The 26,491-nt window shown below is 51.9% G+C and overlaps 1 protein-coding gene across 2 annotated transcripts; it reads left to right on the forward strand.

The window, feature by feature from the left end:
* The first annotated feature begins 5,133 nt into the window (after window positions 1-5,133).
* On the forward strand, window positions 5,134-26,169 carry SERP2 (stress associated endoplasmic reticulum protein family member 2). Of its 2 annotated transcripts, none has more exons than XM_041730885.1 (3): window positions 5,134-5,502; window positions 9,691-9,763; window positions 19,015-20,519. In XM_041730885.1, exons 1-3 carry the CDS (start codon window positions 5,419-5,421, stop codon window positions 19,089-19,091), a joined length of 234 nt encoding a protein of 77 aa, XP_041586819.1. In that variant the 5' UTR covers window positions 5,134-5,418; the 3' UTR covers window positions 19,092-20,519. The 2 variants fall into 2 exon arrangements, with proteins under 2 accessions (XP_041586819.1, XP_041586820.1); XM_041730886.1 differs by lacking the exon at window positions 19,015-20,519 and adding an exon at window positions 25,719-26,169 and having other exon boundaries at window positions 5,142-5,502.
* The last annotated feature ends 322 nt before the right edge of the window (window positions 26,170-26,491 follow it).

A 26,491-nucleotide genomic window follows, 5' to 3' on the forward strand; every position in this document is an offset into this window, starting at 1 on the left:
GGTACCGCAAAACCAGTGGGTTTCACCCCCACTCCACCACCACCACCCTCTCCACTGCTGAATGCTGCTTGCCTCTTGGGTACCCCACTACCAGGGTGAACAGTACCTTATCCTTTTGTTTTTGTTCTTTTTGTTCAAAATTCAAAGCCCCAAACGGAGCATATGATTGGCCAAGCTGGGCCATACCTCCCAGCCAAATACAGGCACACCTCAGAGATACTACAGGTTTGGGTTTCAGACTCCTACATTAAAATGAGTATCACAATAAAGTGAATCAAATAAGGTTTTTTGTTTCCCAGGGCACATAAAAGTTATGTTTACACTGTACCGTAGTCTATTAAGTGTGCAATAGCATTACAACTAAAAAGAAAAAGTACATACCTTACTTTAAAAATGCTTTATTGTTAAAAAATGCTAACCATCATGTGAGCTTTCAGTGAGTTGTACACAGTGATCACAGATCACTGTAAGAGATAAAATAATGGAAGAGTTTGACCATTGCAAGAATTGCCAAACTGAGACGCAGGGACGTGAAATAAGCAACTGTTGTTGGAAAGATGGCACCCATAGACTTGCTTGACGCCAGGTGCCCACAAACCTTCAACTTGTTAAAAAAAAAAATCATAATATTTGCAAAGCATGAGAGAACAAAGCACAGTAAGATACACCATATCTGTCCCATGGGGCTTCTATATTGGGAAAGAAGGTCCTAACTTGCATGCAGTCGGGGAATCCCCCAAAGAGAAAAGAGATTTGCATGCTGGTCAGCCACAGAAAAATGACAGGTGTGCGCTACTTCACAACTCAAGAGTGTAGCATCTGTACACTTTGATAATACATCATTTATAAAGGTGGGTGAAACCTAGAGTCTACAGCCGCAAACCTAGTACCCTAAGTGGGGCAGACTCATGATTAATGTAGGGAGGGCTGGTTAGGATTCTTGCTCTAAAGGTTGAAAATATTACTGGCCAAAATTAAATTTTAATCATTTAGCAGTTTCCTGCTACATTACCCAGGGCCATTTTAGAAGTTGTGGTTGAGCACCGCTTGCTACCGGCATGTTATAAAATTCCTGCTGCCAGCACGAATTAACCCAAGGGAACTTTTAACTCTTGATCAAGTTTCCATTCCTCTCCCAGGTCCTCCCACCTCAAAAAAGCAAATAATAAAATAAATAATATAATATAATATAATATAATATAATAAAATTAAAATTAAAATTAAAATTAAAATTAAAATTAAAATTAAAATTAAAATTAAAATTAAAATTAAAATACAAGACAACCCAGGGCCTTCTCCTTCTTAACCTTGTGGTTACCCCGGAACTCTGGGGACACACCTTCAGACCTTGGCCCCAGCTTCCCTGCAGAAAAGCCTCTGGGACGAGCCAGCTCAACCTCTAGTTCAGGTCCAGCTGAAGGCTGAGGAGAGGCAGGGACAGAATCCAAGGGGGAAGGGAAAAGCTTTCCTAGCAAATAACGCTGATGCTCAGGGGCCATAAAGAGGACTGAGATCCACAGAGGAGCAGGCCCCAGTACGGTGGAAGTCACAGCAGGTTGGCTCCTCCCAAATCAGCAGCAATCTCTCCACCCAGGGCCTTGAAAAGGTGCAGCAAGGTCCCGCCCGGCAATCTCTTGCACACATTTACTTGCACAAGTACATAAAGGCAGGTGGGCAGGGATGTGCGCATTGCAGGCAAACACACACTCACATCGGAAGTGACTGTCTAGCAATAATCCAGTACATTCCCTATAATCATGTTGAGGGATAGTATGCATGTACGAAAAATAGAAATGATTTATAAGTAGACGTGATAACATTGTCAATAAACTGAGAGAGAAGAGTAAGTGGCCGCATGGTTTGTCTAGTATGATTCTGTTTGTTTTTAAAAAGGAAATATGCAGGCGGGTGTATGAATGAATAAAAAACGCTGGAAGGGTAACCTAGGACCCGTGGGAATTAGTGAGAGAGAGAGAGAGAGACAGAGAAAAAAAAAAAACCTTCAGTTTTTACTGTATATATCCGATTTCTGTTGGCAGGTTGACTCTGAGCGTGCAGGCTACACATAAATTAAAACGAATACATTTTAAATGATGTAGAAGCAAAGCAAAGCAAGAAAAAGGAGCAAAATTAGCCTCCACCAAGCAGGAATCAGGGGCCAAGAAGGAATTTTTTTCCCCCAAACAAGGGGCTCACCTGAGCCTGTGGGAAGGCAGGCTTCTCAGTTAAGAACGGGTTTCAGGGGGGATCCCTGGGTGGCTCAGTAGTTTAGCACTTGCTTTTGGCCCCAGGGTGTGATCCTGGAGTCTGGGGATGGAGTCCCACGTCGGGCTCCCTGCATGGAGCCTGCCTCTCCCTCTCTCTGTGTCTCATGAATAAATAAATAAAATCTTAAAAAAAAAAAAAAAAGAATGGTTTTCAGCTTATAGGCCCAAAGGGGCAAACATCTCTGTCTGTAGCTTTTCCTTACTGTCCCTCAGAGCCAGGTGTGTCCTCAACTCAGGGGGGAACTCACCCTCTACCTCCTCCCCAGGCAGGTGCCTCAGGGAGATGCACTTTCTGGGCCTGGGACCCTGGCAAGGCTCCGTGGACAGCCCAGGAGCGGGGGTGGTCCTCTCTCACGCGGCCCCACCATCTGAGCCCATCGTGACAAAGAGCCCATCATAACAGCCCAGGTCTGTTAAAAATGGGCCTGCTTTGGGGGATCCCTGGGGGGCCCAGTGGTTTAGCTACCGCCTTTGGCCCAGGGCGTGATCCTGGAGTCCTGGGATGGAGTCCCCCATCCGGCTCCCAGTGCATGGAGCCTGCTTCTCCCTCTGCCTGTGTCTCTGCCTCTGTCTCTCTCTATCATAAATAAATAAATAAATAAATAAATAAATAAATAAATAAATAAATCTTAAAAAAAAAAAAAAAGGGCCTGCTTGGTTTGTAGGCCTGTGGTAAGGGTGGTGATGTTGGTGGGAACTACTGTGGAAACTTAACTGACTTTAGAAGAAGTAACGACCCGGACTTTACTAAATGAGGCTTGATGCCGGCCCCTTCTGGGCCACCTAGGGCAGCCCCCAAGCCCTCTGTGTGGGAGCTTGGATGACAGGCTGCAGGAGGAGGGGGAGGATGACACGGGCCCTCTATCCAAGCAGGGCCCTACGTGCCCCCAGGGAAGGCCTGGGCGCAGGGCCCCACGCAGGTTCCCCCACCACCGCCCACTGCAGACCGTGCAGGCCGTCCCCCCCCTTCTCCACTCTCCCGAGCTGCTGAGAGCTAACCTCAAGTCTGGGGGCGCAAGGAAAAGTGAGGGACTGAACCCCCCCCCCCCCCCGCCCCGCCCCGCCCCGGAAGCAGGCCATCTGCGGGGCCCAACACCAGTGCCGGTGAGTCACCCACACTCTAGCCGTCATCCCTGCGGTGCCAGGAACCTCCCAGTGCAGGTCCCTCGGCTAAGGGTGGCGGAGGAGCTCCAACCGCCCCGCGGGCCGGGCCCCCACACCTGTCTGCGCCCCACCTGCCGCCGCCCGCCGTCATTCCCGCCTGCGGCCCCCCGGCCTCCAGGGCAAGGCCACCGCCAAGTCCAGCCTCGCGCCCCCCTATCCCCCCCTCGCGGAGTTCCCGCGCTTTCGGCAGCGCTGGACCAAGGTCCTGCAGGGAAGGGGCTCCCGGGCGCAGGCCCCCTCCCCGGACCCCTGCCCCGGGGCTCTCGGGACTGTCCCCGACAGCAAGGGCCCTGCCTCGCCCCCGCTCTGCTTTGTCCTTTGAGGACCCCCCACGCCTGCCCCCGTGCTGCCCCCCTCCCCCTCCCCATCCTCCCCCGCATCCCCACCTGGCAGGTCCCCCTCCCCGTCGATCCCAACCCGGCACGGGGGCCCACGTGCTGCCCCTTCCCCGCCCCCTCCCCCATCCCCACCCGGCGGGTCCCCCACGTGCTGCCCCCTCCCTCCTCCCCACCCGGCAGGTACCCCCCTCCCCGCCCCCTCCCCCTCCCCACCCGGCGGTCCCCCGTGCTGCCCCCTCCCCTCCCCTCCCCACCCCTCCCCTCCCCACCCCCTTCCCCTCCCCGCAGGTCCGCCCCCCCCCCCGTGCTGCCCCCTCCCTCCTCTCCCCGCCCCCTCCCCCTCCCCACCCCGCAGGTCCGCCCCCCCCGTGCTGCCCCCCTCCCCGCCCCCTCCCCCTCCCCTCCCCGCTCCCTTCCCCTCCCCACCCCGCAGGCCCGCCCCCCGTGCTGCCCCCTCCCCTCCCGCCCCTCCCCCTCCCCACCCGGCGGTCCCCCGTGCTGCCCCCTCCCTCCTCTCCCCGCCCCCTCCCCACCCCGCAGGTCCGCCCCCCCGTGCTGCCCCCTCCCCTCCCGCCCCTCCCCCTCCCCACCCCGCAGGTCCGCCCCCCCGTGCTGCCCCCTCCCCGCCCCCTCCCCCTCCCTCCCCGCTCCCTTCCCCTCCCCACCCCGCAGGCCCGCCCCCCGTGCTGCCCCCTCCCCTCCCGCCCCTCCCCCTCCCCACCCGGCGGTCCCCCGTGCTGCCCCCTCCCTCCTCTCCCCGCCCCCTCCCCCTCCCCACCCCGCAGGTCCGCCCCCCCCCGTGCTGCCCCTCCCCCCCGCGTCCCCTCTGCCCCTCCTCCCTCCCTCCCCACCCTGCAGGTCCGCCCCCCGTGCTGCCCCCTCCCCGCCCTCCCCCCCTCCCCGCTCCCTCCCCTCCCCACCCCGCAGGTCCGCCCCCCCGTGCTGCCCCCTCCCCCCCCCTCCCCCTCCCCACCCGCGTCCCCCCCCCGCTGTCCGCCCCCCCTCTCCCCTCCCTCCCCCCCTCCCCCTCCCCACCCGCGGGTCCCCCCGTGCTGCCCCTCCCCCCCCCCCCCTCCCCTCCCCCACCCTCCCTCCCGCAGGTCCGCCCCCCCGTGCTGCCCCTCCCTCCTCTCCCCGCCCCCTCCCACCCTGCAGGTCCGCCCCCCCGTGCTGCCCCTCCCCCCCCCGCCCCCCCCCCACCCCGGTCCCCCCGGCTCCCCCCCCCGCAGGTCCGCCCCCCCGTGCTGCCCCTCCCGCCCCCCTCCCCCATCCCACCCGGCAGGTCCCCCCGTGCGGCCTTGTCCCCTCCCCTCCCCTCTCCCCCCCCCCCCCCCCGGGCCGGGCCCCGCGCTGCGCTCCCGCCGAGCCGCCCAGGTTGGGGAGGCCGCGCTGGTTAGGTAGCAGGGGGGACCGGAAGGATGGCGAGGAAGTAGGAGAGGGTTTCCTGAGATGAAAGATTACTTCCGTCCGGGCTCTGGCCTCTCTCCGGAGCCGGCTCGCGGGGGGCTGGAGCGGGGTGCGCGGGGCTCGGGGCCGCACCTGCCACCTGCAGCGCCCGCGGCCGCCCTGTCCCTGTCGCTGTCGCTGTCGCTGTCGCCCGCCGCCGGGTCGCGGTCGCGGGGGCTCGTGCCGGGGGCTAGCGCCCAGCCATGGTGGCCAAGCAGCGGATCCGGATGGCCAACGAGAAGCACAGCAAAAACATCACCCAGAGGGGGAACGTAGCCAAAACCCTGGTAAGGGGGGCGGGGCGGGCGGGGGCTCGGCCCCCAGGGCCCCGCGGGGGGGGGCGCCCAGGGCTGGGGGGGCGGGAGCGGCAGAGACAGCCCCCGGGAGGGACTGGGGCCTTTGTCCCTGGGGAGACCTCGGGGAGAGTGAACCCCACTGCGGGGGTGACCCCCCTTGACCCTTGGGTGCACGCAGGCTTGCACGAATGCATGGGGAGCGGAGGCCCCTCATCACCCGGGCCAGGCCCGATCCCGGCCCTCCAGCCTGGGCACCCACCGCGGCAGGCTTTTCTCTGCAGCCCCTTTGTAAGGGCTTGTGCAAGTCGGAAGGGAGCGGGGTTCGTCAGAGCCCCGTCTTCCCTCCATCCTGCTTTCTCTCCTTTGCCTCCTCTCCGGTGAGGCCTCTCCCCACTGGGCTCCAGTTGAAAGGCGGCCCTACCCTTGTTCTCCATCCTGAGGGTATGATCCAGAACTTTGGAGATTAGATTAAGGCTTTTATCACTGGACTTGAAAGTAAAACCTGGGCCTCTGCACAGGGGGTTTCTTCTAGAGTGTCTTCAAGAGAAAATGCCAGGCGGGCGATTTTGGACATTCAGAGGCATGCCTGGGACCGGTTGTCGGGCAGTGTCGGTCTCCAAGCCTATGAGCCAAGGCGCCTGGAATCTATTATCCTAGACACTTAAGCGAAGTCCAGATGAAGCTTGGGGTTTGGCTGGAAGAGCTTGCAGAGCTGATGAGGCAATTCCTTTTAGCTCAGTAACTGAGCAAAACGCTACAGCTCCGATCATCACAGCAGGATTCCTACACAACCAAGCAGAGAGACCTTAGGATCAAACTCTAGGATCTACCCGGAGCTTCATACACAGCTCCAGATTTAAGTTACAATGGAAATTTCCCCCCCACACACACACCCTGGGTGTTAGATCATTTTGTAGTGACTGAGCAGTAAAATGCTACTATGCCACTGAATCCGAACCACTTTTCACATAGATCTATTTTCCCTATTTGGTTTTGCTCAGAAAAACAAACCTTGCTGTCCAAACTGACCTTGAAAAAAAAATAAATTCTAATTGATGTTAAAGCACTCAGGGTTTTATGTCCCTGGGAGATCGCTTCGTCCTAGATATACAGACTAGCTGATGTGCTGGAAATCTCTAGTTGTGTGGTTCTTTTTAATGAACTGAGAAACTAAAGAACTAAGAAAATGATTAGCTGAACTCAGGTGACAAGTATAGGCCTGCAAAAGTAACAACACGGGAACCGATTTGGGGAGCCGATGTATCCATTAGGTTCTGTAGACTCAATGTGGGCCGCCTCTGGCTTCTCAAGGCTAGAAGATGGTGGAGATCTGGGGGAAAGAAAAAGTTACTGTCTTCAAAATAAGAAAACTTAAAAACTGGGGGGAAATGTTTAGCTATCTAAAACATGGATTTAACGCCATTGGAACTCAACTCAACTTTCGGAGCTCCATTCAGATTTGTTTAATCTATGATGAGTGAATATAAATAGGTTCTGTTATACCATGGAGTGGGCCCTTCCAAAGTGCCTGGCCCCTATGAAGGTGTTCACAGGGCCCTACTACATTCCTAATGAAAGTTTTCCAAACCAAGCCACAGTCTATGTTGATCTTCAGTTGGTTAGAAGACCTCTTTGGGTAACTTTATCGTAAACGGACCAGCGTCCAAAAAGAAAAATGAAGTTCTTTTTCAAAAAGAAATACTTTAAACCCTAAATCTCATTTCCCTAATCACAGGTCAAACACAATTATACTTTGAAAGAAGTAACTTACAAGGGATGACTTGTTCCAGGATGACACTGGGGACCTGTGAACAGAGTCTAACTGAAAATTCAGAATAATCCTTCCGAAATAAACCCCTTCGGTTGTATGCAGATCCTTCAGAATTTCATCAGTTAACAGCTACGAAGTGAATGATACTCTCCCAGATAGCAGATAAATCCAAGAAAGAAGGAAATAGAATAATCATTTTGTGATTCTATAGTAGTAACTTCTCCAGAACGAAGGGGGATTCAAATTTCAGAGGTCTGAGTTACCCTGCTGGTGTATAATCATGGGGAAAGCCAGCCCCTGACATTCTGAAGCCACCGGAAGTAGCAAACTTCTGTTTGAGATGAACCATGTCATTTGCAGGATTCTATTGCTTTTCCTACCTTTGCCAGCCATAGATTCAGGCTTAGGTGAATTGCCCCCATGGGACTGAGCTGCAAAAAAGAGGATCTCCAAGCTCTCGGACACACTGCTGTTGTTGAGCTCTGAGAGTCCTCCAGTAACATTGATTCATTGGCAAATGTCATCAAATACATTTTTTGTGTTTTGTAGCCCAAGCTCTGCATGTTGACAATCTGTGTTTTCCTGCAAAGGAACAGTAATGGACTCCGTTTGGTATCCGCACTGGACCAGTAATTCATTTACGGGCTCCTAAATTCACTTGTTGGCTTTGCTTGAGACAGAGCTAAATGAACGTTTTATATAGCATTAGTGGGATGACAGCCACAGAACTGGTTTCTGGTCAACTATGACAGATTGGTAGGGCATTAATGTAAGAGGGTGGAGAGGGCTAAGTGCCACGCTCTGTTCAGGTAACTTTATGTAATATCACTGTTACTTACCTGATCTGACCTTGATCTGGTGTTAAGTGCTTGTCAAGGCCAGAGAATTGAGGGGTTTTAATCTTTAGAGTCTACCTGCCAGTAGCACTTTCATCTGTACTTCTCCAGTAAGAGGGTGATAGGGATAACCCTACCACCAATTAGGAAGTATTTATATATATACAAAAAAAATTCTTATGCTTATTCATTCTTCGATGGGCACTTATTGAGCACCTCCTATGTGTACATCCTGTACCAGCCATTGCTGTACATTGATTCAGGGAAGAGACATAGTGCGTGCCCTCGTGAGCCGACGGTCTGGCAGAGAGACAGACAGTAAACACGTAATCCTGAGAATAAACAGATACGAACTCTAATACATGCTGTCAAGAAAAAGCCTGTGGCGATAGATAGGTGGTCAGTGGACCCACTTGAGGTAGAAGACAGGACGCTCTCTCAGAATGTAACGGGCAAGCCGAGAACCAAAGGATTGTGGCCCCATCTGTGAGACAACGAGTTCCCTAATTTACCTTGGGGATAGCCTCTTTTTGGCTCACACACAGGAGGAAATGGTAGTGAGTTCTTTTTTTTTTTTTTTTCCACTCTGATTTTTACCCTTTTTATTCGAGAAACTCACCACTGTTTCGGATGCCCCCCCTCAAAAGATAGTCCTTCCATGGATCGATTTGACTTTAAGGTCCAGGCCCCACCTGCAAAGAGACCTAGGCTGTGGATGGTCATTCTTATTATGTCTGTGCTGTTGGTTTGAGGGGGGCAGGAGGTACACAGGGCCAGGTTCATGTGGGCACAAGTGCCCTTCTGCTCCCCAGGGAATGCAGAGATTTCCCCAAAGCATAAGCTTCACTGAGGTTCAGGAGCTTTGTTACAAAATGCTGCTTCCTCGGCAGAGCAACTCACGGTCGGTCGCCGTGCTGCTTCTGTCGTTCCAAGGATTTCCATGGCATCCACTTCTCGACTTTTTTGGAGGGAAGGGGGGGGGCACATAGAAGGTTTTGAGAAAATGGCTGTTCTGTGACCTTACTTGGAATCCACAGGTTCAGGAATTAAAGACGACTCTATCAGTGGAAAACACCCTGGCTCTCTAAGGGGGCAGTCCTAAATCCCAGCCCTTGCTCAAGCTACCAGACTTGGGGTGTCTGTTTCCCAACTAGAAGTGGGGAGATGATAATACGCCTTGCACAGAGCTGTGGGTGGTGGAAATAGGGGCTGGAGATTGCCCAGGGGAGAGCCTGGCATAGAGTGTGCCTTCGACAAATGGAGTAGTGCCATTTGGGGCTCCCAAATCACTGTATTGGTTTGTGCATTTGTACCCCCATCCATCCCCAGAATGTTTAAGCCCACCAAGCTCACTGCGTTACAGGAGTAGAAATAAGGTTATTGATGAGCCTGTTCACACCTCTGTGGACCCTTTACAGCTGGCTTTCTTCAGCTACTTCTGCCCACTGGGCATTAAGACGGGATCCATCTCCCTCACCGTGGCGTCCCCAGCCGTTAGTAGCGTCTAGCAGTACCCCACAAACGTTTCCTGAATCAATGAACCTAATCTTACTTTCCCCCATTCCCTTTCAGAGGCCACAAGAAGAGAAATATCCTGTGGGACCATGGCTGTTGGCACTGTTTGTTTTTGTTGTCTGTGGCTCAGGTATGGGTTTTTCGCTGACCTCACGGCCCATGTTCTGCTCTGTTCTTCAGAAACACATTTCACAAGTAAATAGAAAAAAAAATATTGGTCTGGGATTCAAGTTAATCACTGCCTGAAGCCTTCATCTCGGTGGGTTTGGAACCAGTCTCTAGGCCGGCAGAGCAAATATGAGTAGGGACAGAATTGATATACTATCAAATCATAATCGTAAGATGATTACACGGAGCAATTAAGTCGGCTGTACACACTTGAGAGTTCAGCTAAACCTTTGTGTGAAAATGTGGCCTAAAAAGGGCAGTTAGAACAGAGAGCGGAGCACCTGTCTGCCCAAGATAGCTCCAGATTCCGGAGAAAGGGAGAGGCTTTCTGCCCTACGAGGAAATGCCGCAGAGCTCCTAGGGAGAACTGGGCCTTTGACCTGTGCCTCTTACTGTAAGTTCAAAGACTTTGCTTATACTCACGTGCAAACACACACACACACACACACACACACACACACACACACACGGGAAGCTTGAGCATGGGGTCATGCAGTTGTTTCTAGGTGAATTCTGTTATTAGGAGTCTTGTAATCCCCAATCCCCGAGATTGGGTCTCTGCAATAGTGGTGAGTGGGGAGAAACGAGGTCATTTCTAGCAGGACAGGCCTTCCGAGGCTCCTGAGATCTCTCACTTGAAGAAACAAAACTGTACCCCGTTCCCAAGGATGCAGCTCAATAGGAATCTTTTGCCCATTACGGGGATCTCTCATCTTTAACAGACGTTCTCTAACCTCTGCTAGAATACTTCTGAGGGTGGGGGGCTCACTTCTTCAAAATACCTACCCCGTTTCTGTATGGCCCTAATTCTGCTAGAGACATCTCCCCTCTTTTGAACGACGCTGTGCTGTCTTCTCAGTAGTTCAGGGGTGAACTCCTAACACCACAAGGCATGGACTCGCTCTCTTCTGAACATCTTGAATCTTCGGCTCTCTCAAAGATGAGTTTAAACTCTGCCAACTAAACTCCTTCCCTACCTCTCTCAACCTCGCCTCGTAAGATGTGGTTTCTAGACCCCCCCTCTTCTGGATGCACTTCATGACTTTCTTGAAATTTATAGCATTTGCAGCTGCAGAAGTCTAGAAATGGTGTGACTGCTCCAGAGGCAGTAGGATTGTCACTGACTGACCTTCATCCTGTCACTCTGTTTCTATTAATATGACCCGAGCTTCAGTTTATTTTCAACAGTCACAGCACTTCCAAGACTCACATCGAGCTGATGACCAGCTCAGCGCCACCAGGCTCTTCTTTACATAAATGTCCTGCAAGCTTCAGAGATGCATCTCCACACCTCCGCCCCCACCCCAGTCCAAAGTTGTCCCTTATCCCCATCACACATTGTCTTGTTTTATTCATGGCCCTCATCAACATATGACATTATTTAGTTTGCTTACTTATTATCCGTTTCCCACCCCTGGGACATAAGCTCAGGGGAGGCAGTGTTTAGTCATCCACTAAGTGTGTACATTCTTGTAAGTGTTTAGCACGTAGTGAGTGCTCAGTGTGGTTGGTTGGATGGATCCGTGGATGTGTGGATGGATGAATAAAGCCAGATGTGGCCCATACTGTAGATATCCAGTTGACTTTCTTGGAGATCTAACATAAAGCTTCATGAATATTTCAATTAAAATTTTACTGTTGGTTGTCAGTTGTCTTTCTACAAGGGTAGCCACGAAGTCTAGAAACGTAGAAGAATATACATAATAAATGGCTTGCCGATACCACATTGCAATGCGCAATACGGTCAGTGACATGACGTGATATGCTCAGGGTCTCCCCCCCATTAGCAGTGCATGGCTCAGAGCACTGTACGCGATGACAAGGAGCATGGCCTGCATAGTCCTCCTTTATGCATTGCCTCAGACAATCTGTTTCTGATTTTCAGCCAAAAACAGAACAAACAAACGTATGCCTTTAGCATGCCCCCCCCCCACACACACACACACAAAAATCAGGAAAAATAAATCCACATAAAAAAATAATCTGCATTCTCAGGCTTTATGGCCGGCCTGTAGATTGTTAGGTCTTGAACCTTGAGCCTTTTATCTAATCATCCTCCTCCGCCAGCTTTACAGTCTCTGAAAGCGCATAACTCCTCCGAGTCACTAGGAAAGTCTAGACACTGAGAAGCCTCCAGAACGCCATTAGGGACAACTCCCTTCAGGCTGACCTTGAACAAAGACGCCTGCAAACAGTCACCAGGTCTCGGGGGTCCCCTGTGTGCCTGGCGCTGTCCCAAGCGTTGGGAATGCAAACCCCTTGAGGAGCCTGCAGGCCCTGAGGGAGGCAGATAAGGAGGCTGGCAGTTGCACGTGCGGGGAGAGTTCCATGATAGCAGCGTGCCCAGGGTGCTCGGTGGGCACGGATAAGGGGTTGTCTCAGGCTCTTTGGGCCCGTGTGACAAAATCCCACCAGGCGGCTTATGAACAGCAGCAATGTATCGCTTACAGTTCTGGAGGCTGGAAGTCAGATCAGGGTGCCGCATGGTCCGGTGAGGACCCTCTTCCCGGTCCCAGAGTTTTCCTGGTAGCCTCACATCGCAGGAGGGGTAAGGAGATCTGTGGGGTGTCTTTTACAAGAGCACTAATGCCGGGCACCTGGGTGGCTCAGTCCACTAGGTGTCGGCCTTCAGCTCAGGTAATGATCCCGGGGATCCTGGGATTGAGTCCCCCATCAGGCTCAGCAGGGAGTCAGCTCCTCCTCCTGCCCTTCGCTCCTGCTCATGATCTCTCTCTGTCAAATAAATCAAGGCATCTTTTTTAAAAATAAAATACTTAGGGCAGCCCAGGTGGCTCGACGGTTTAGCGCCACCTTCGGCCCAGAGTATGATCCTGGAGACCCGGGTTTGAGTCCCACATCAGGCTCCCTGCATGGAGCCTGCTTCTCCCTCTGCCTGTGTCTCTGCCCCTCTCTCTCTCTCTCTTTCTCATGAATAAATAAAATCTTTATTAAAAAAGTAAAAAATAAAATAAAATAGTTAAAAGCACCGATCCCTCTCATGAGGCCTCCACCCCCATGACCTTACCACCTCCCAAAGCCCCTGCCTTCTACTGCCACACTGGATGTTAGGATTCCAACAGGTGAATACAGGAGAACACACATGAGCAGACTAGGGCAGGGACTTCCAAATCGTAGAGGGCAGAAGAGAAAGTTTCCCAGAGGAGGTGCCATTTGCGCTGAGTTTTGAGTTTTGAAGGACAAACCACTAGACAAAGGGAAGGGCATTCCACAGGAGGGAATGCCAGGTGACAAGGCTCCTAGGCTTGAAATCTGCTATATGCAGGGCTCAAGAATGGCCAAAGCCCTAGTGAGGCATCCGTGAGCCCAGTCATCCTGCAGCCAGGGTTGTCAGGAACCTAATAGATACAGAGCCACTGTTTTCTTATTTTTGGCATCAAGATACACACTAAACAGCCCCCGCCCAAACCCCAGTCTGCATCGTTAGGTAGCACAGAGGGCGGGTTCAGTCAATGAAGTCTCAAACCTGTGTTGGTTCTCAATGCCCACCCTTTTCAAAGGGCTTCTTAAAAACCTTCTCGAAATTGCATTTTAATTATAATCTTGCCAGGCTCTTGGTCTATATAGTAGGAACCGTGTCTCTTCCCACCAACCACCCCCCCGCCCCGAGTAAATTGGGACATCTGCTGACACCAATCTTTTGGAGCCCTCCCAGCCTCCAAGCATTTTTTTTTTCCAGGAATTAACTACATTGGCTCTGTTATCCTTCCTAGGGGTTTGTCCAGGGGCCTGGGACGGGCGCTTGCAGGGCCTGGAGATGCAGACTCAAAGTGGCGGAGAGGACACGGCGATTAGGGACATGCCACACCGTCTGCCTTCAGGTCCCTTGCTCTTCCGGGGATGGTGCTTTAGGTCTTCCTCTGTTCCTTTTACAGTGAGGCTAGTTAGGAGTTGGGTCATCTCACTTTCTCAGTGTTCTGTTAACATGCTACCGTGATCCCTAGGTAATGGGCTTCATCTCTTTTTTTAATCATAACTAAAAATAATCCACTACCACCTTTCTCTCTCTCTCTCTCTCTCTTTTTTTTTTTTTTTTTGCAAGCCTCAGCTCAAGCCGGGCACTGTTCTCACAGAAATGTGTCACTCTTCTCAACTTGTCCTTGGTACTGTGCCCTTCCTTCTATCTTTGTACGTGTTCTTTGCTATCCAGACATGTCATGAAAAAAAAAAAAAAAACACAGTAACTCCTTTAGATCTGTCCCTGTTGCCACCTCCCTGGGATTAGTCACGATTCAGCTCATCGTACGGAGCCTCCTGTCCCTCCCGAGCTTTTCCTTCAGAGGGTTGCAGGGCCAGTGTCTTCTCTGCCTGTAAAAGAATGGGATTTCCTCAGGTCCTCTGCTTCGTGCCCCAAGCCTCCCTGGTGCCGGGTGATCGAAGCTCCTGGTCACTGTGAGTGAGTCCACGTGGCTGGAGATTCATAGTTTGTATGTTTTTATACAGACAGGAAAGCTATGGAATCTTCCAAGATTGACGAAGGTGTTGATCCTGGACTTGATGCTCTTGAAAGACTCGCTCTCCTTACCCCACTCTGTTAACCCACTTTTCTCATGATGCTTGGTTGGGCAAAGTGCTCTTTTTAGAAACTTTTTTTTTTTTAAATTGAAGTTCGATTTGCCAACATATAGTATAACATCTTTTTAGGAACAGAGTCCGTGGGCCTGGGATGGAGACACACGCAGGTCGGGCAAGTTATAAGGAATGTGCATCTTACCTGTTTTCTTAGCTCGATTATGGGAAAGGATTAAGGCTGGGAACACGTTGGCATTGAAGTATATGCGCTCGCTTACTGGTCACCCTTACTCCGGTGTGTGTGCAAAAGCAAGTTAACAAACCTCCAGGTCACCGGACCCCTTAACCACGGCGGGCCATGTGTCGCAGCTTGACCCCTTGCTTCCCGGCCCCTTTGCAGGCCTTCCTCATTCTCCGCACATGCCTTTCATGCCTGTGGGGCTGATAAGAGCCAGATAGTGAGAAAGGAGGGAGAGGAATCAGGGCAGTGGTGAGGGCACAGAGCACAGGCACCCAGGGACCCCGGCGCAGACATGCACCCAGAGAATGCTCACCCCCTCCCCAGGAAATCAGATAAGGGCGCCAGACCCCCCGGAGCTGCGCTGAGGCCCCCAGGCTGGGAGTCCAGCCCAGGCACACGGTCGTAGCCCCCACCACGTGGCCCTGTTGAGACACAGTTGGGGGAGCTGCCCAAACACACCCCTCTTCAGAGCAAGTAGATTTTTACTCTCCATGGTTGCAAAAGGGCTCTTGGGCAAGACTCTTCTTTGAAACCTGACCAATTGGCCGTAAGGGGATAAGAGGTTAAGAGGCCTCGGAGAGGGGGAGGGCTCTGGAATGTGCCAGATGTAGGTTCAAAGCCTAGAGTGGCCATCAGCTGGACAACCTTGGATGCATTATTGACTCTCTCTATCGATTTCCTTACTGATCGAAGAGGGATCCCGGGGGCCCCTCCCCAGCCTCCCCTGGCACTGAGTGACTCCAGGGACATCGGTGCTGGCCCCCAGCAAGCTTGAAAGCTGCAGCTTCCGTCACCGTAGCCCTCGTGAAGAACAGTGGCTCTGCAACTGGGGCTCGTGTGCCGTGGGGGGCTCGGCTTCCTTTTGCCTTTCCTCCTTCCAGGCTCAGCCACTCGCGTCGCTCTTGATCTTTCAAAAAGCCAGAGGCCCTGCCTCTCCGAGGATGGGTGTCAGCAATGTAAGTGATAACCCTCTGGGTGCACGAGACTATTTTCCGATGATAAAGCAGCAAAATCTTTCAGACCTCCCCACCCAGGACAAAGGAAGCACCCACGTGCAGACTAGAATTAACCAATAGGGGCTTGTACTTTAAGCTGAATAACAGAAATGGACCGAGAAGCTGCATTTCCTTAAGGCAACCGGACCACACCACTGTTTGGCTGCAGAAGTTTTCTTTGCGAGATACAAAGGCTTTGGGAACAGTGTGTTCTTTTGAGACACGGTATCACCCGGATAGGACATGGATAGGACATCTGGGGACCACACCGTTCTTTGTGTCATTTGCTCTATTGTTATTCATAGTATATACATTCTGTCCAAAACCCAAAACCTGTGTCTCAGAAAGCCTGTTATGAGTCTCCCCAGATGCGTATTCCAAATAGACCAGAAACTTTTCTTTTTTTTTTTTTTAAAGATTTTATTTACTTATTCCTGAGAGACACAGGCAGAGGGAGAAGCAGGCTCCCTGCGGGGAGCTCGATGTGGGACTCGAACCCGGGACCCCGGGATCACACCCTGGGCCAAAGGACGACGCTCAACCGTTCAATCGCTGAGCCACCCAGGTGCCCCCCACACCCAAGGCCAGAAACTTTTCTCATTCAAGTCTTGGCCTGGGACTTGGCAGGTGGCGTTTGTCCTTCCATGATTTCCAAGGACCCCAGATGCACGCGGAAGCCCAAAGGATGCTCAGAGGCTTTGCTGTGTTTTTCTCTCTCCTCTTTATAAAAACATTATCTTCCATTTCTGCAGGCGGTGGGGCCTCTTTCCAGATAAGCCGCCCACCCTGGCCGTCCGGGTCCCCTCTGGAGCCCGCCTCCCTGAGAACCTGCCATAGCTCCCGAGCACTGCTTGTTTTTATCTTGAGACTCAGAGACAAGCGCACCCCGGAATGTGTGTCTGAGGAGATGCCGTCGCCCAGATAGGCCCGCTGCTATCTCTGGAAGCCACTTGCCATCCCCAGGCAGTGCCCCAGACCGGCAGTGAAGCCAGGCACTGCAGGGGGGACCCCAGAGCCCTGGGTTTTCCTCTCCCCTTTGCCCTCAGCAATTTTAAGAACTTTCCTGGGAAGGATTGTGAGGCCTGAGCCAAGCTCTGGGGTTTGGGGGGGGTGGGATCTGCTGCAGTTGACTCCTAACATCCGCCACAGCAGGGTCCCAGGCTCATCTTTGCCACCCGTGGCCCAGCCTTTTCCTAATGTTAGTGCCACAGTGTTGACAGGACAACCATCTTCGGCCTTTTCGGCTTTCCCCTGGGACTAGAACTAGTCCAGGCCTCCTGGACTCCATGAAATTAGGTCTTGTCCTTAAACGTGTTGGTTGTTCCAGACAGTTCGGTTGGGCAGCGAGCGTATCCACCTGTCTCGTGTCCCGTGCCAGTCCTTCCCCTTTCCCAGCCCCGGTGGGCAACTGGAGACAGAGGGCCCCAGTCGGAGGCCGCGCTCTTTGCAACAGGGCCTCACCCTTCTGGGCTGCACCCTCAGGTCCTCAGGGACACTTCCACTGGGGTTCATGGAGTGCTCACTTGATGCCATGACCCCTTGGTTCCCAGAGGGAAACTCTTACATCCCAGCCACGGCCCGGTCCCTCCCTCAGACTGTCTCTCCCTCGCGGATTCCTGATTTCAATTTTCTTCCTCTCGCTGTGGCCAAGCCTGACACTCCTTTCCTAAATTAGAGATGATGCGAATTGCAATGGCTACCGAGGCCTGGGTCTTCTCGAAACAAGGTGAGCTTGCATCCCCCATCAAAGGGAAACCCCTCAGGTAATAGGATTAACCAATGCCTGTTATTTCCTTCAGACTTTTCTCCATTTCCCAGTTTTGTCAATGAGCATATGTTACTTCTATCACCAGGAAAAAAAAATGTGTATTTGAAGAAGGAAACATCTAGACTAGTGCATTTTCACCTTAAAAAAAAAAAAAACAGCTGAGCTCTGCTCAAATCTTAGAGGGAAATTAGTAAAAGGGCATCTGTCCTGGTTTTAGTAGGATGTGTGTGCGTGAGAGCATGTCTACGTGTGTGTGTGTGTGACTGTGTGCGCGTGCGTGTGTTGCTGGATATTATGATTTTTTTTCATCCCAAGAAGGGAACAGACGTCTGGATTCTCCTTGCCCATCAGATAGGAAGCTGCGTCTGGCCCAGCGCTGGCCTCGATCATGACGGAGCTAATGCCTCTCAGCAAAGGGCCTGCTAGGTTTGTTTGGCACACGAGTTGCGAGTAGCTGCACCGTTTCTGGGCAGAGACATTTCCTTTGTGTGTCACTTAACAGACGACGGGCTCCTGTATCGTCCAGGGCCCCTGCCTGCCTGTGGGTGCGGGGGCGTAGGAGGGGATAGCATCCACAGGCAGGTCCGTCCTTGAGGACAGCCTGTTCAGAACAGGTACGAAGAAGTGATTCCCCGAGATGTTCTCGGCTGGGCCTGAACCCTTCCCGGGTCCCCAGCCTCGCGTGTCAGGGGGTCCAACTGTCTCCCTTTACAGAAGGCATCTCCGTGTCTCTGGAAGGGCCAACGCCCCGATGCTCCCTAGGACTGGCTGTTTTTGTTAAGAACAGTGCAGAGGAGGGAAAGGACCAAGTCGTGTGTGTGCCAGCATCAGGGCCAGGCCCCCGGGCTTGAGACCTGGCTCTGCCACCTAGTAGGCAGGTGGCCTCGTTCAACTTATGCCCATTCTAGGCCTTGGCTCTCCCATTCTTAAAAGACATAGGGATGGTCCCTAGCTCCTAGGACCTTAGGAGCCTGTTGCTACTGTCATTATGCTTATGACCCTTGGTACACCGTCTCCCCACCCCTCAGCCCCCCCGCGGGGGGGTCTGACCAAGACTCTGAATGCACACAGGGAAAGAAGGTAACACTTCCATCTTCCCTGTGACTTGACTCAGAAAACTTGTATCGGGATAGATAGCCCTGAGGTCCTGAGGGAGCTGTGGCTGTGCCAGCGCCCACCCGGAGAGATGGGGGACAGGTTTGTGAGCCAGAGGTCGGAGGGGTCACCTCCGCAGGGGCAGCTCAAGCCTCTTCTCTATCTGTAGGAAGGATTCTTTATAAACTAGCAGATGGGGGTGAGCAAGACCTGTTCATACAACCGTGCTGGCTACCATTTCCTGAGGGCTTGTCATGACACCAGGCCCTCCGCGTACCTTTGCTCTTCTCATCACGGAATCCCTGCAGAGAAGCTCTGGGGCTCATTTCTCCAGATCATGAACCTGAGGCTTAGAGAGGAAATCAGCCAGCATCCCGCATCACCACTAAAGAGTGAGAGAGGTAGGACCCAAACCTGACCTCTAAATCCATCCCCTTCCTATTGCCCTGCATTCTCTCTCTCACGGCCTCCCCCGCAGAGTAGGACCTGACCCAGCAGAAGTTGTCCACCAGCCTTAGGCCTTTAGCGTATGAATGCGTATGGAAAAGAACTCCTGTTAAAACGTCTCCTACTTTCCCTGCCAGAGGTTCCAGATGTACGGCCATCCTGGGTCTGCCCCCAGATGGAGACAGCCTTGACCAAGCCATGGGCTGCTTGTTGACTGGGCCACCGGGAGGCCCCGATCACCTTACTCTTTTCTGGACTTTGCTCCAGGACCAAGAATTCACCATGTCTGCAGGTTGACCAATAAACACTGGCCTTTCCCGGAGACCTCCAGAACTCTCTCGAAATCGTGACACTCAAGGGTGGTTGTCACAGCCCCTGAGACTGGCAAGCAGGATGTCTGAGGAACTGAGCAGCCCAGAAGGAGCCCTTCGATGTCACCATGAAGGAAGGACTGAGGACATAGCTCTGTGTCCTGCCTCAGGACCTGCGATGGACACTCTGGGAAGGAAATCTCAGCAGCCACTGGCTGCCTCAAGGGGACCTGCGTCCTCCCCTCGTTCCAGGCCACCCTCTGCCTTCTGCTCCATGGAGCATTTGGGTTTGTGTACGGTCTGGTCCTCAGAAGAGCGTTTCTGCCGTGTGCCATTTTGCCAGAGATGGGGCCATCATATTCTTTGCTAATAATATTCCTTCTTTCCACGGCGCCTTTCTGCTCTCATGTGTCCCAGGCACCTCTCTCTCTTCCCTCTTCTCCATCTCTGGAGAAGCTACCAGAAAATGCGACCAGGACTAGTACCCTGCCTTTGACTCTCCTTGTGCTGACTCTTCCTGAGAGCTTAATGACTCGCCTTTGCAATGTCTCATTTCTTGACATTTCCACTTACCCTCTCGCAGAACCTGTACTCTTTTCTTACCAGCTCTTTATTTTTCTTTTCATTTTTTTTAAATGAAAAATAATCAGAATTAAATAATTTCTAGAGTCATCTTATCCTCCTAACGGGTTTTCCTTTGGCCTGTCTCAATCTCTCTTCTCAACAACTCTCTTGATCTTGCTTATCATCAGCCTTATTTTCAATAAAACTGGCCTTCTGAAGCTTCCTGTTGCCTGGCAGGCAGCTCTCTGGCAGCCTCCTATTGTCTCGCTGTCTGACAGTTTCCCTGGGGATCCCTTCCCGCCATCCCTGTGTCCTTCTGGCACTCTCAGTTAGCTGGGATGGATCAGTCCCCAGGGTGGAAGAGGGTTGGGATGACATAGTCCCGGGACTTCAGGAGTTTATGGTCCTTCATGACTTTCCTTCCCCTCTAAAGACTGAGCTCTTGCAATATTGGAATTGAAAAGTAATGATTTGATGTTGACTCGTGGCTCACAGAGTCATTGTTTGAGGTTTTCAATGTACACGTGTTTTCCTCCATGCTCTTTGCAATTTTTCACCTTTCATTCCCCCAATAAATATTTACTGGGGATCTACTATGCCCAGAGCTGAGCTGGGCCCAGTGGTATAGTCATGAGCAAAATCATTCAAGGTCCAGGGGTGCCTGGTTGGCTGAGTCAGTTAAGAGTCCAGCTCTTGGTTTTGGCTTAAGTCATGATCTCAGGTTGAGCCCCACATTGGAGTCTGCTTGGATATTCTCTCCCTTCTCCTACTCCCCCTCATTCTCAGTCTCTCTCTCTTTCTCTCAAATAAACAAACAAATAAATAAATAAATCTCTAAAAAAATAAATAAAAGAAAAGAAATCATCTAAGGTCCCTGTTTTCCTGGAGCTCAGAGTCTAGTGGAGAAGCAAGAGGAGTTCGTCAAGTAGTCATGCTGAAATGTGAGATTTCAGCCATGACGGTGTTTGAAGGAGAGGCATGTAAGGCTGTGAAAGCATATACCACAAAGGCTGGTATCCTCTGGGTAGGAGGTTCTCAAAGTGTGGTCCCTGGACCAGCAGCCTCCGCACCACCTGGGACCTGGTTAGAAATACACATTCTCATTTCCCACTCTGGAGCCACTGGACTAGAAACTCTGGAGGTGGGGTCCAGCCTCTGTTTTCACACGTCCTCAGGAGACTACTGTACACACTCAGGTTTGAGAACTCTTGCTTCACATGGTGGAAGAAGGCTTCTCGGCAGAAATAACTTTGGGATTATAAAGGAAAACTAGGCAACAGGGTAGGGCGGGAGAAGTATTTCAGACCGAAAGAATGGCATGTGTAAAAGGCCTGTAGTAAGAGCAGAGAGCTTCTGAAAACACGAGGGATTACCCTCCAGAGAGGAGAGTGATACAAGATGAGTCTGGACAGGTTGATAGGGCCAGGCTATGCAGGTCATGGAGTCCTCCTCAAGGATTGGGCAATAGGAAGCTTTTGAAGTGCTTTAAACACAGGGATGACACACTCTTATTTATTTTCTTTTTTTTATTTTTTAAAATTTATTTATGATAGTCACACACACACAGAGAGAGAGAGAGAGAGGCAGAGACACAGGCAGAGGGCGAAGCAGGCTCCATGCACCGGGAGCCCGACGTGGGATTCGATCCCGGGTCTCCAGGATTGGGCCCTGGACCAAAGGCAGGCGCTAAACCGCTGCGCCACCCAGGGATCCCTCTTATTTATTTTCATTTAAAAAATAATTCTAGCTACAGTATGGAGCACGGAATGAAGAGGAGCAAGAGTAGACCAGTTGGAGGTCATCGCAGGGGTCTGGGGGAAGATCGTAGTAACTTGCACTACGGTGGCTTCTGGAGAGATGGAAAGAAAGGTGCATAATCACAAGGTACTTAGGTAAAGTCCACAGGTCTTGGTGACCCGTTGGGGGTGTCCAGGATGGCTCTGGCATTTTGGGTTTCCATTCAAGGTGGAGGATAATGATGCCAAGTTTGACGGTGGGAAGAGACCATGAGAAGATCCTGTTGAGGTTGAAGTGTCTTTGAGCCATCAATGTGTAGGTATCAGTTAGATGGTGGGAGGTGTGGGTCTGCAGCTCTGAGGAGAAGTCAGGGCCAGCAGATGAGTCACCCAAAGCTATGTGCCAGCTGAAATTGTGGGTGAGGATGAGGTCGCCCAGGGAGAAAGAATGTAATGAATAGAAGAAAGCCAAAATGCTCACTGAGGAGCGTCATTATTCTTGTTTACTGGTCAAGTGGAGTCGGGATGCCCCCAATAAAACCCATGTATGTGAAGAGCTGAAGGGAAGGAAGAAAACTAGAAACCAGGAGAATATAGTGTCACAGAGGCCCAGGGAGGAGAGGGCTGAAGGAGGGAGTGTTCAACAATGGTGAGCAGGGGAGGCAGGCAAGAGGAGGCTGGAAAATGCCCATTAAGTGACATGGGGGAGCTTTGTGGCTTTAGCAAGAGGTATTTCAGTGGAGTGAAGGGAGCAGAAGCCAGAATGAAGTGGATTGGGGTTGGGATTGAAGGTAAGGAGATGGAGTAAGTGAGTATAGACAGCTTTTTAGAAAAAGTTGGGGAGTGGACGAGAGGGCACCTGTTGATGGCAGATGTCGAGTCAGGAGGATCGTTCTGGTTTGTTGGATCTTTTGAGTGTGAATGGTTCTCTCATGTGAAAGCCTGAGCATGTTACTGCAAGGGGATGGTTAAGTAAAAGAGAGAGGCGTGACCATCCAGTTCCCAAAGATCAGGAAGCGAACACCTTGCAGAGTCCAGAGGCTCTGCGATTCCGTAGCTCGTGCGCAAGCCTGGAGTTCTCTGGACCCCGGTGACCTGCCTAAGACCCGACGCCCTGGCCCGGAACGCCTGCGCCTTTTCTTGGCACCTCTCCTCCCTGCTGTCTGGCTTACTACCCACAGCCCCTCTGCTCCAGGCCGCTCAGCTGTTTTCTCAGCTTTGTTCACTCACTGTTAAGTTATTAACTTGTCAGGGTCCAGACTCCCCACTTCCTTTCCCTCTTTGAACCCACCGTTGGCCCCTTTCCTGTTCGCTGCCTCGGAAAGTCAGCGCTTGGAAGGCCGGGGTTACCCTGCGGGTCATTACGGGCAGCCACACAGAAGTACAGTTAACAGAATCGGTAGGGAACGTTGAAGGCTTCTTAAAGACCTTAATACAACCGAAAAAGGAATAATAAACCCAACCATCCCCCCATTCCCGTAACGGTGGAGGCCAATGGGGAACTTGAACTTAGAGTAGTCTCTCCAAGCGGGTTCAGTTTTACAGAGTCACCTGTAAACAGGTGAAGGGCTATCAGATTGTCACATTTTATTTATTGTTTTGTTTTGTTTTGTTTTGTTTTAGATTGTCACATTTTAACGTGTAATGTTAATTCCTGGATTCAGTAGGATCAGGAGTGATCTTTGATTAGTTCTTAAAGCCGACTCCGTAACTGGCAAGTTGTTTTAATACGAGGGTTGCTATTCTGAAACAAGCAAATTTTGTCGGATTTTTCCTTAAAAAGAATCAAGTGGTTTTTGTCATTACCTAGCAGCTTTCAAGTCATGGATTAACCGAATGGGGCACAATGGACTTAAGGCACAGACTGTTTCCTATTTGTTGACCTACATTTCTTGTCTAAGGATAAAGTTAAGGGAGAAATAACATTTTTGAGCATTTGATGATGGGCAGATTTTTTTTGCTTGTGTCATGATTATTTATTCCTTGCCGTGCTTTGAGTCCCATATCATCTACAGTTGCTCAAATAGAGAAATCAGGGCTCAGAACTATTTGGGAGTTTCCCACAGTGCCTGCCTCTAGAGAGCGGCGGGTAGCACTTGGGCCTTGAGCTCTGGTCTTGATGCTCAGGCGTGGAGAAGCATCAGTCATTACTGCAGGGATGGTGACATCAGCGACAGCTCCAGGGGTCGAGTCCTCAGTGTCACGGAGCCTTCCTATGTATCATATCATTTAATCCCTATCACAAGCACTGCAAACACCACGGTCCTCATTTTACCCCAGAGGACACAGGCTCGAAAAGGTTAAATTATTTGTCGGGTCACACAGCTATTCAGTGAAAACCTGGTTCCATCTAACCCTAACATTCCACTGTCAACTTGTTTGTCAAGATTAGGGACGTTTTCCTCCGAACCCAAGAACAAAACACGAGGCAGGGTAGACGTAAATATTTTTCCCCTAATGTTGTTGACTATACAGGGGCCTCCCAGCCGGACCACAGAGTGTTTATCTAATTCTTATCCCTTGTCCGCCTTGGGAGGGGAGGACAGAGATGTCCGTGATTTCCCGGAGCTTATACATCTCGGTAAGGTGCCTTCTCACCCAGTTAGTACCTTCTCCAGTCAAGACCCATCCCCAAACCCAGAAGAAGCCAAGGAAACCTCCCAGCACAACCAGAATTAAATATCCCAAGTTGTTGAATTCACTCCTTCGCTCCCTCTGGAGAAGAGCCCCTCCGACCTCATGCAGAACTGGCTGGCTTTAATGCTCCCTGTAATTCTAACAGCCCTGCTGGCTCTGTAGCGACATGATGATAGAAGAGGGGCCACCGCATGGTGGTATGGTGACACCATAGAGGTGAGCGGAGATCATAATAATCAAAACAGAAGCAGAAGTGAGAGCCCAGGGCCCAGCCGACCGGAGCCGTCGGTGTCAGGTGGAAAACCTCGCATATATCCCACGACGATGCTACAGCAGAGTCTTGCCAAGGACCGTTTCTCATTATGGTGACACTGAACATTTATGAAAAATTAATAGTACGTCATGTCTGGTGTGCATCCAATTGAGGAGAGTAGTGGCGATGGGTGCAGGGTTGTTTTTTGGTTTGGTTTGTTTTTAGAAAAAAAAATGCATTCAGGCCTTATCTCGCCTTCACATCTAGCTGTCCAGGAAAGATCGCCCAGGGCCCTGCGTGTTACTGATCTTTGCACACCCGAAGCCCGGGACCTGGCGCCCAGTGCGTGCTCACTAACGTTAGATAATGGAATGCCAACGACGTGTTTCCTGAGGGTTCTGGAGAGCCTGTTTTACTGCGGCCGCTCCACTGCTTTCCTGTTTATTCTGTGTTTAGACATGATTAAGTGGAAGGATACCCAGCCTCGCCTCCAAAAAAAAAAAAAAAAAAAAATCGCACAACGCGGGGTCGCGGCCGTGTGCATCATGATGCCCGTCGCCCTCATCAGGACTGACCAACACTGCCCTCCGGACAGGGTGTAAAATAGAAGCTGGGCCTCACTCTGCTGGGGCACAATTGAACACCATAACTACAAAAACAAACAAACAAACAAACAAAAGAACTCCCTAGCGAGACCCAGGCAGGGGAGCTGTCTCACCAGCTCTTAGCACGATCAGCAGGGCACCAGAATTCTCTGCGGGCTTACAGGCTCCCAGCCCCTCGGTGTGAACTCACTGTTGCTCTGGATGGGAGCTAGGAGAGCTTGCACCCCGGCTCCCGCACCCAGGGCCCCGGCCTGCTGCACCTGCTCCGACCACCTGGCCCGCCTTCCCAGCTCAGGGGCTGCCTGTTATCCAGGGCACCGCAGCTTGGGAAAGGCAGCCTCGCTGACCTGTTCGAGGAGGGCAGTGCCCCTAGGGAGGCCCTGTGCCCCCCCACCCGGTCCCCTGCAGCCACCACCAAATGCTTCTGGGGAAGGGGGCCCAAAGCTCTCCGCCTGAGGGAATGCTGGCCTTAGCTCCCGCTGGAATTAGCCGGAGTTATCCATAAATCCCCCAGGCATCCATGGGCAGGCCGAGCAAGGCTGCCTTTTTAAAGAAGTTCACTGACCTCTTGTTAACTTAACTCCTTGTTAGGAAATATCTAATCAGCTGTATGCTAACATGTCAGGGGCCTGGAGTTGGGGTGGGGGGTCAGCAGAAGCAGGGCTGGCTGCGGCCTGGGGTTTCCAGCTGCGGGCTGCCTCTGTCTGAGCCTGTGTCTTGTTTTCCTCCTTCCAGCTATCTTTCAGATCATTCAGAGCATAAGGATGGGCATGTGAGGAGGCCCCGGGGCTTTGACACTGCCCCCATCCTCTGGAGGGCGGAGGACCACTTAGGCTTTTAGCCGGGTGTGGTGGGAAGCAAACGAGCCACACAGAATAGGGAAGAAAAAAAAAAAAAGGCTCCCTCAATTGTTCCCTGATGACTTCACCGTGGATGTCAGACCAAATTGCCTTCTCACAGGACATCTTGGCACATCCGTGTGCTGGAGCGGAAAGGACATTTTGCTTCTCTGTTGGCGGGGTCGGTAGCTCCCCGGTGCCCGCGGCGGCACGCCGCCTGGTTGGGCCCTTGGTGTCACTGATGTATGCATGTGGCCCTCTGCACGACCACCACTCTTCTTTCTATGGATACACCCTCTCCCCCACTGGGAATTGGTTTTACAAATAAATGTCTTTGTTCAACCTTACGCCATGTGTGGGTGACCCTGAGAAAACCGAAGCGAAGACAAGGCCACCACGGGTCCAGGGGGTGCTGGGTGGGGTGGAGGGGTGGGGGCACTGGACCAGACGGTTGGGACTGGGTCAGGGAATCTGGTTGGGTGGCCACAGCTAGATATACCTTTCAAGGTTTGGTTGGTTGGTTGGTTTGCCCAGAAGGAAGCCCAGGCCTTGGGTTTTCCACACATTTTGCTTTTATAAATGTTTTGATCTTTTGGGGTTTGTTTTTGTTTTTGTTTTTGTTTTTGTTTTTGTTTTGTTGCCTTTTGTTGTTCTTTTCTTCCATGCAGA

This window comes from Vulpes lagopus, chromosome 16 (assembly GCF_018345385.1).
Source record: "Vulpes lagopus strain Blue_001 chromosome 16, ASM1834538v1, whole genome shotgun sequence".
Lineage (NCBI taxonomy): Eukaryota > Metazoa > Chordata > Mammalia > Carnivora > Canidae > Vulpes > Vulpes lagopus.

Excerpts from the sequence above, each read along its gene's own strand:
- SERP2 (XM_041730885.1), top strand. The coding sequence starts at position 5,419 with ATGGTGGCCAAGCAGCGGATCCGGATGGCCAACGAGAAGCACAGCAAA. Across the intron at positions 5,503-9,690 it reads GGAACGTAGCCAAAACCCTG|AGGCCACAAGAAGAGAAATA; the intron begins GTAAGGGGGGCG and ends ATTCCCTTTCAG. Across the intron at positions 9,764-19,014 it reads TTTTGTTGTCTGTGGCTCAG|AGGTTCCAGATGTACGGCCA; the intron begins GTATGGGTTTTT and ends TTTCCCTGCCAG.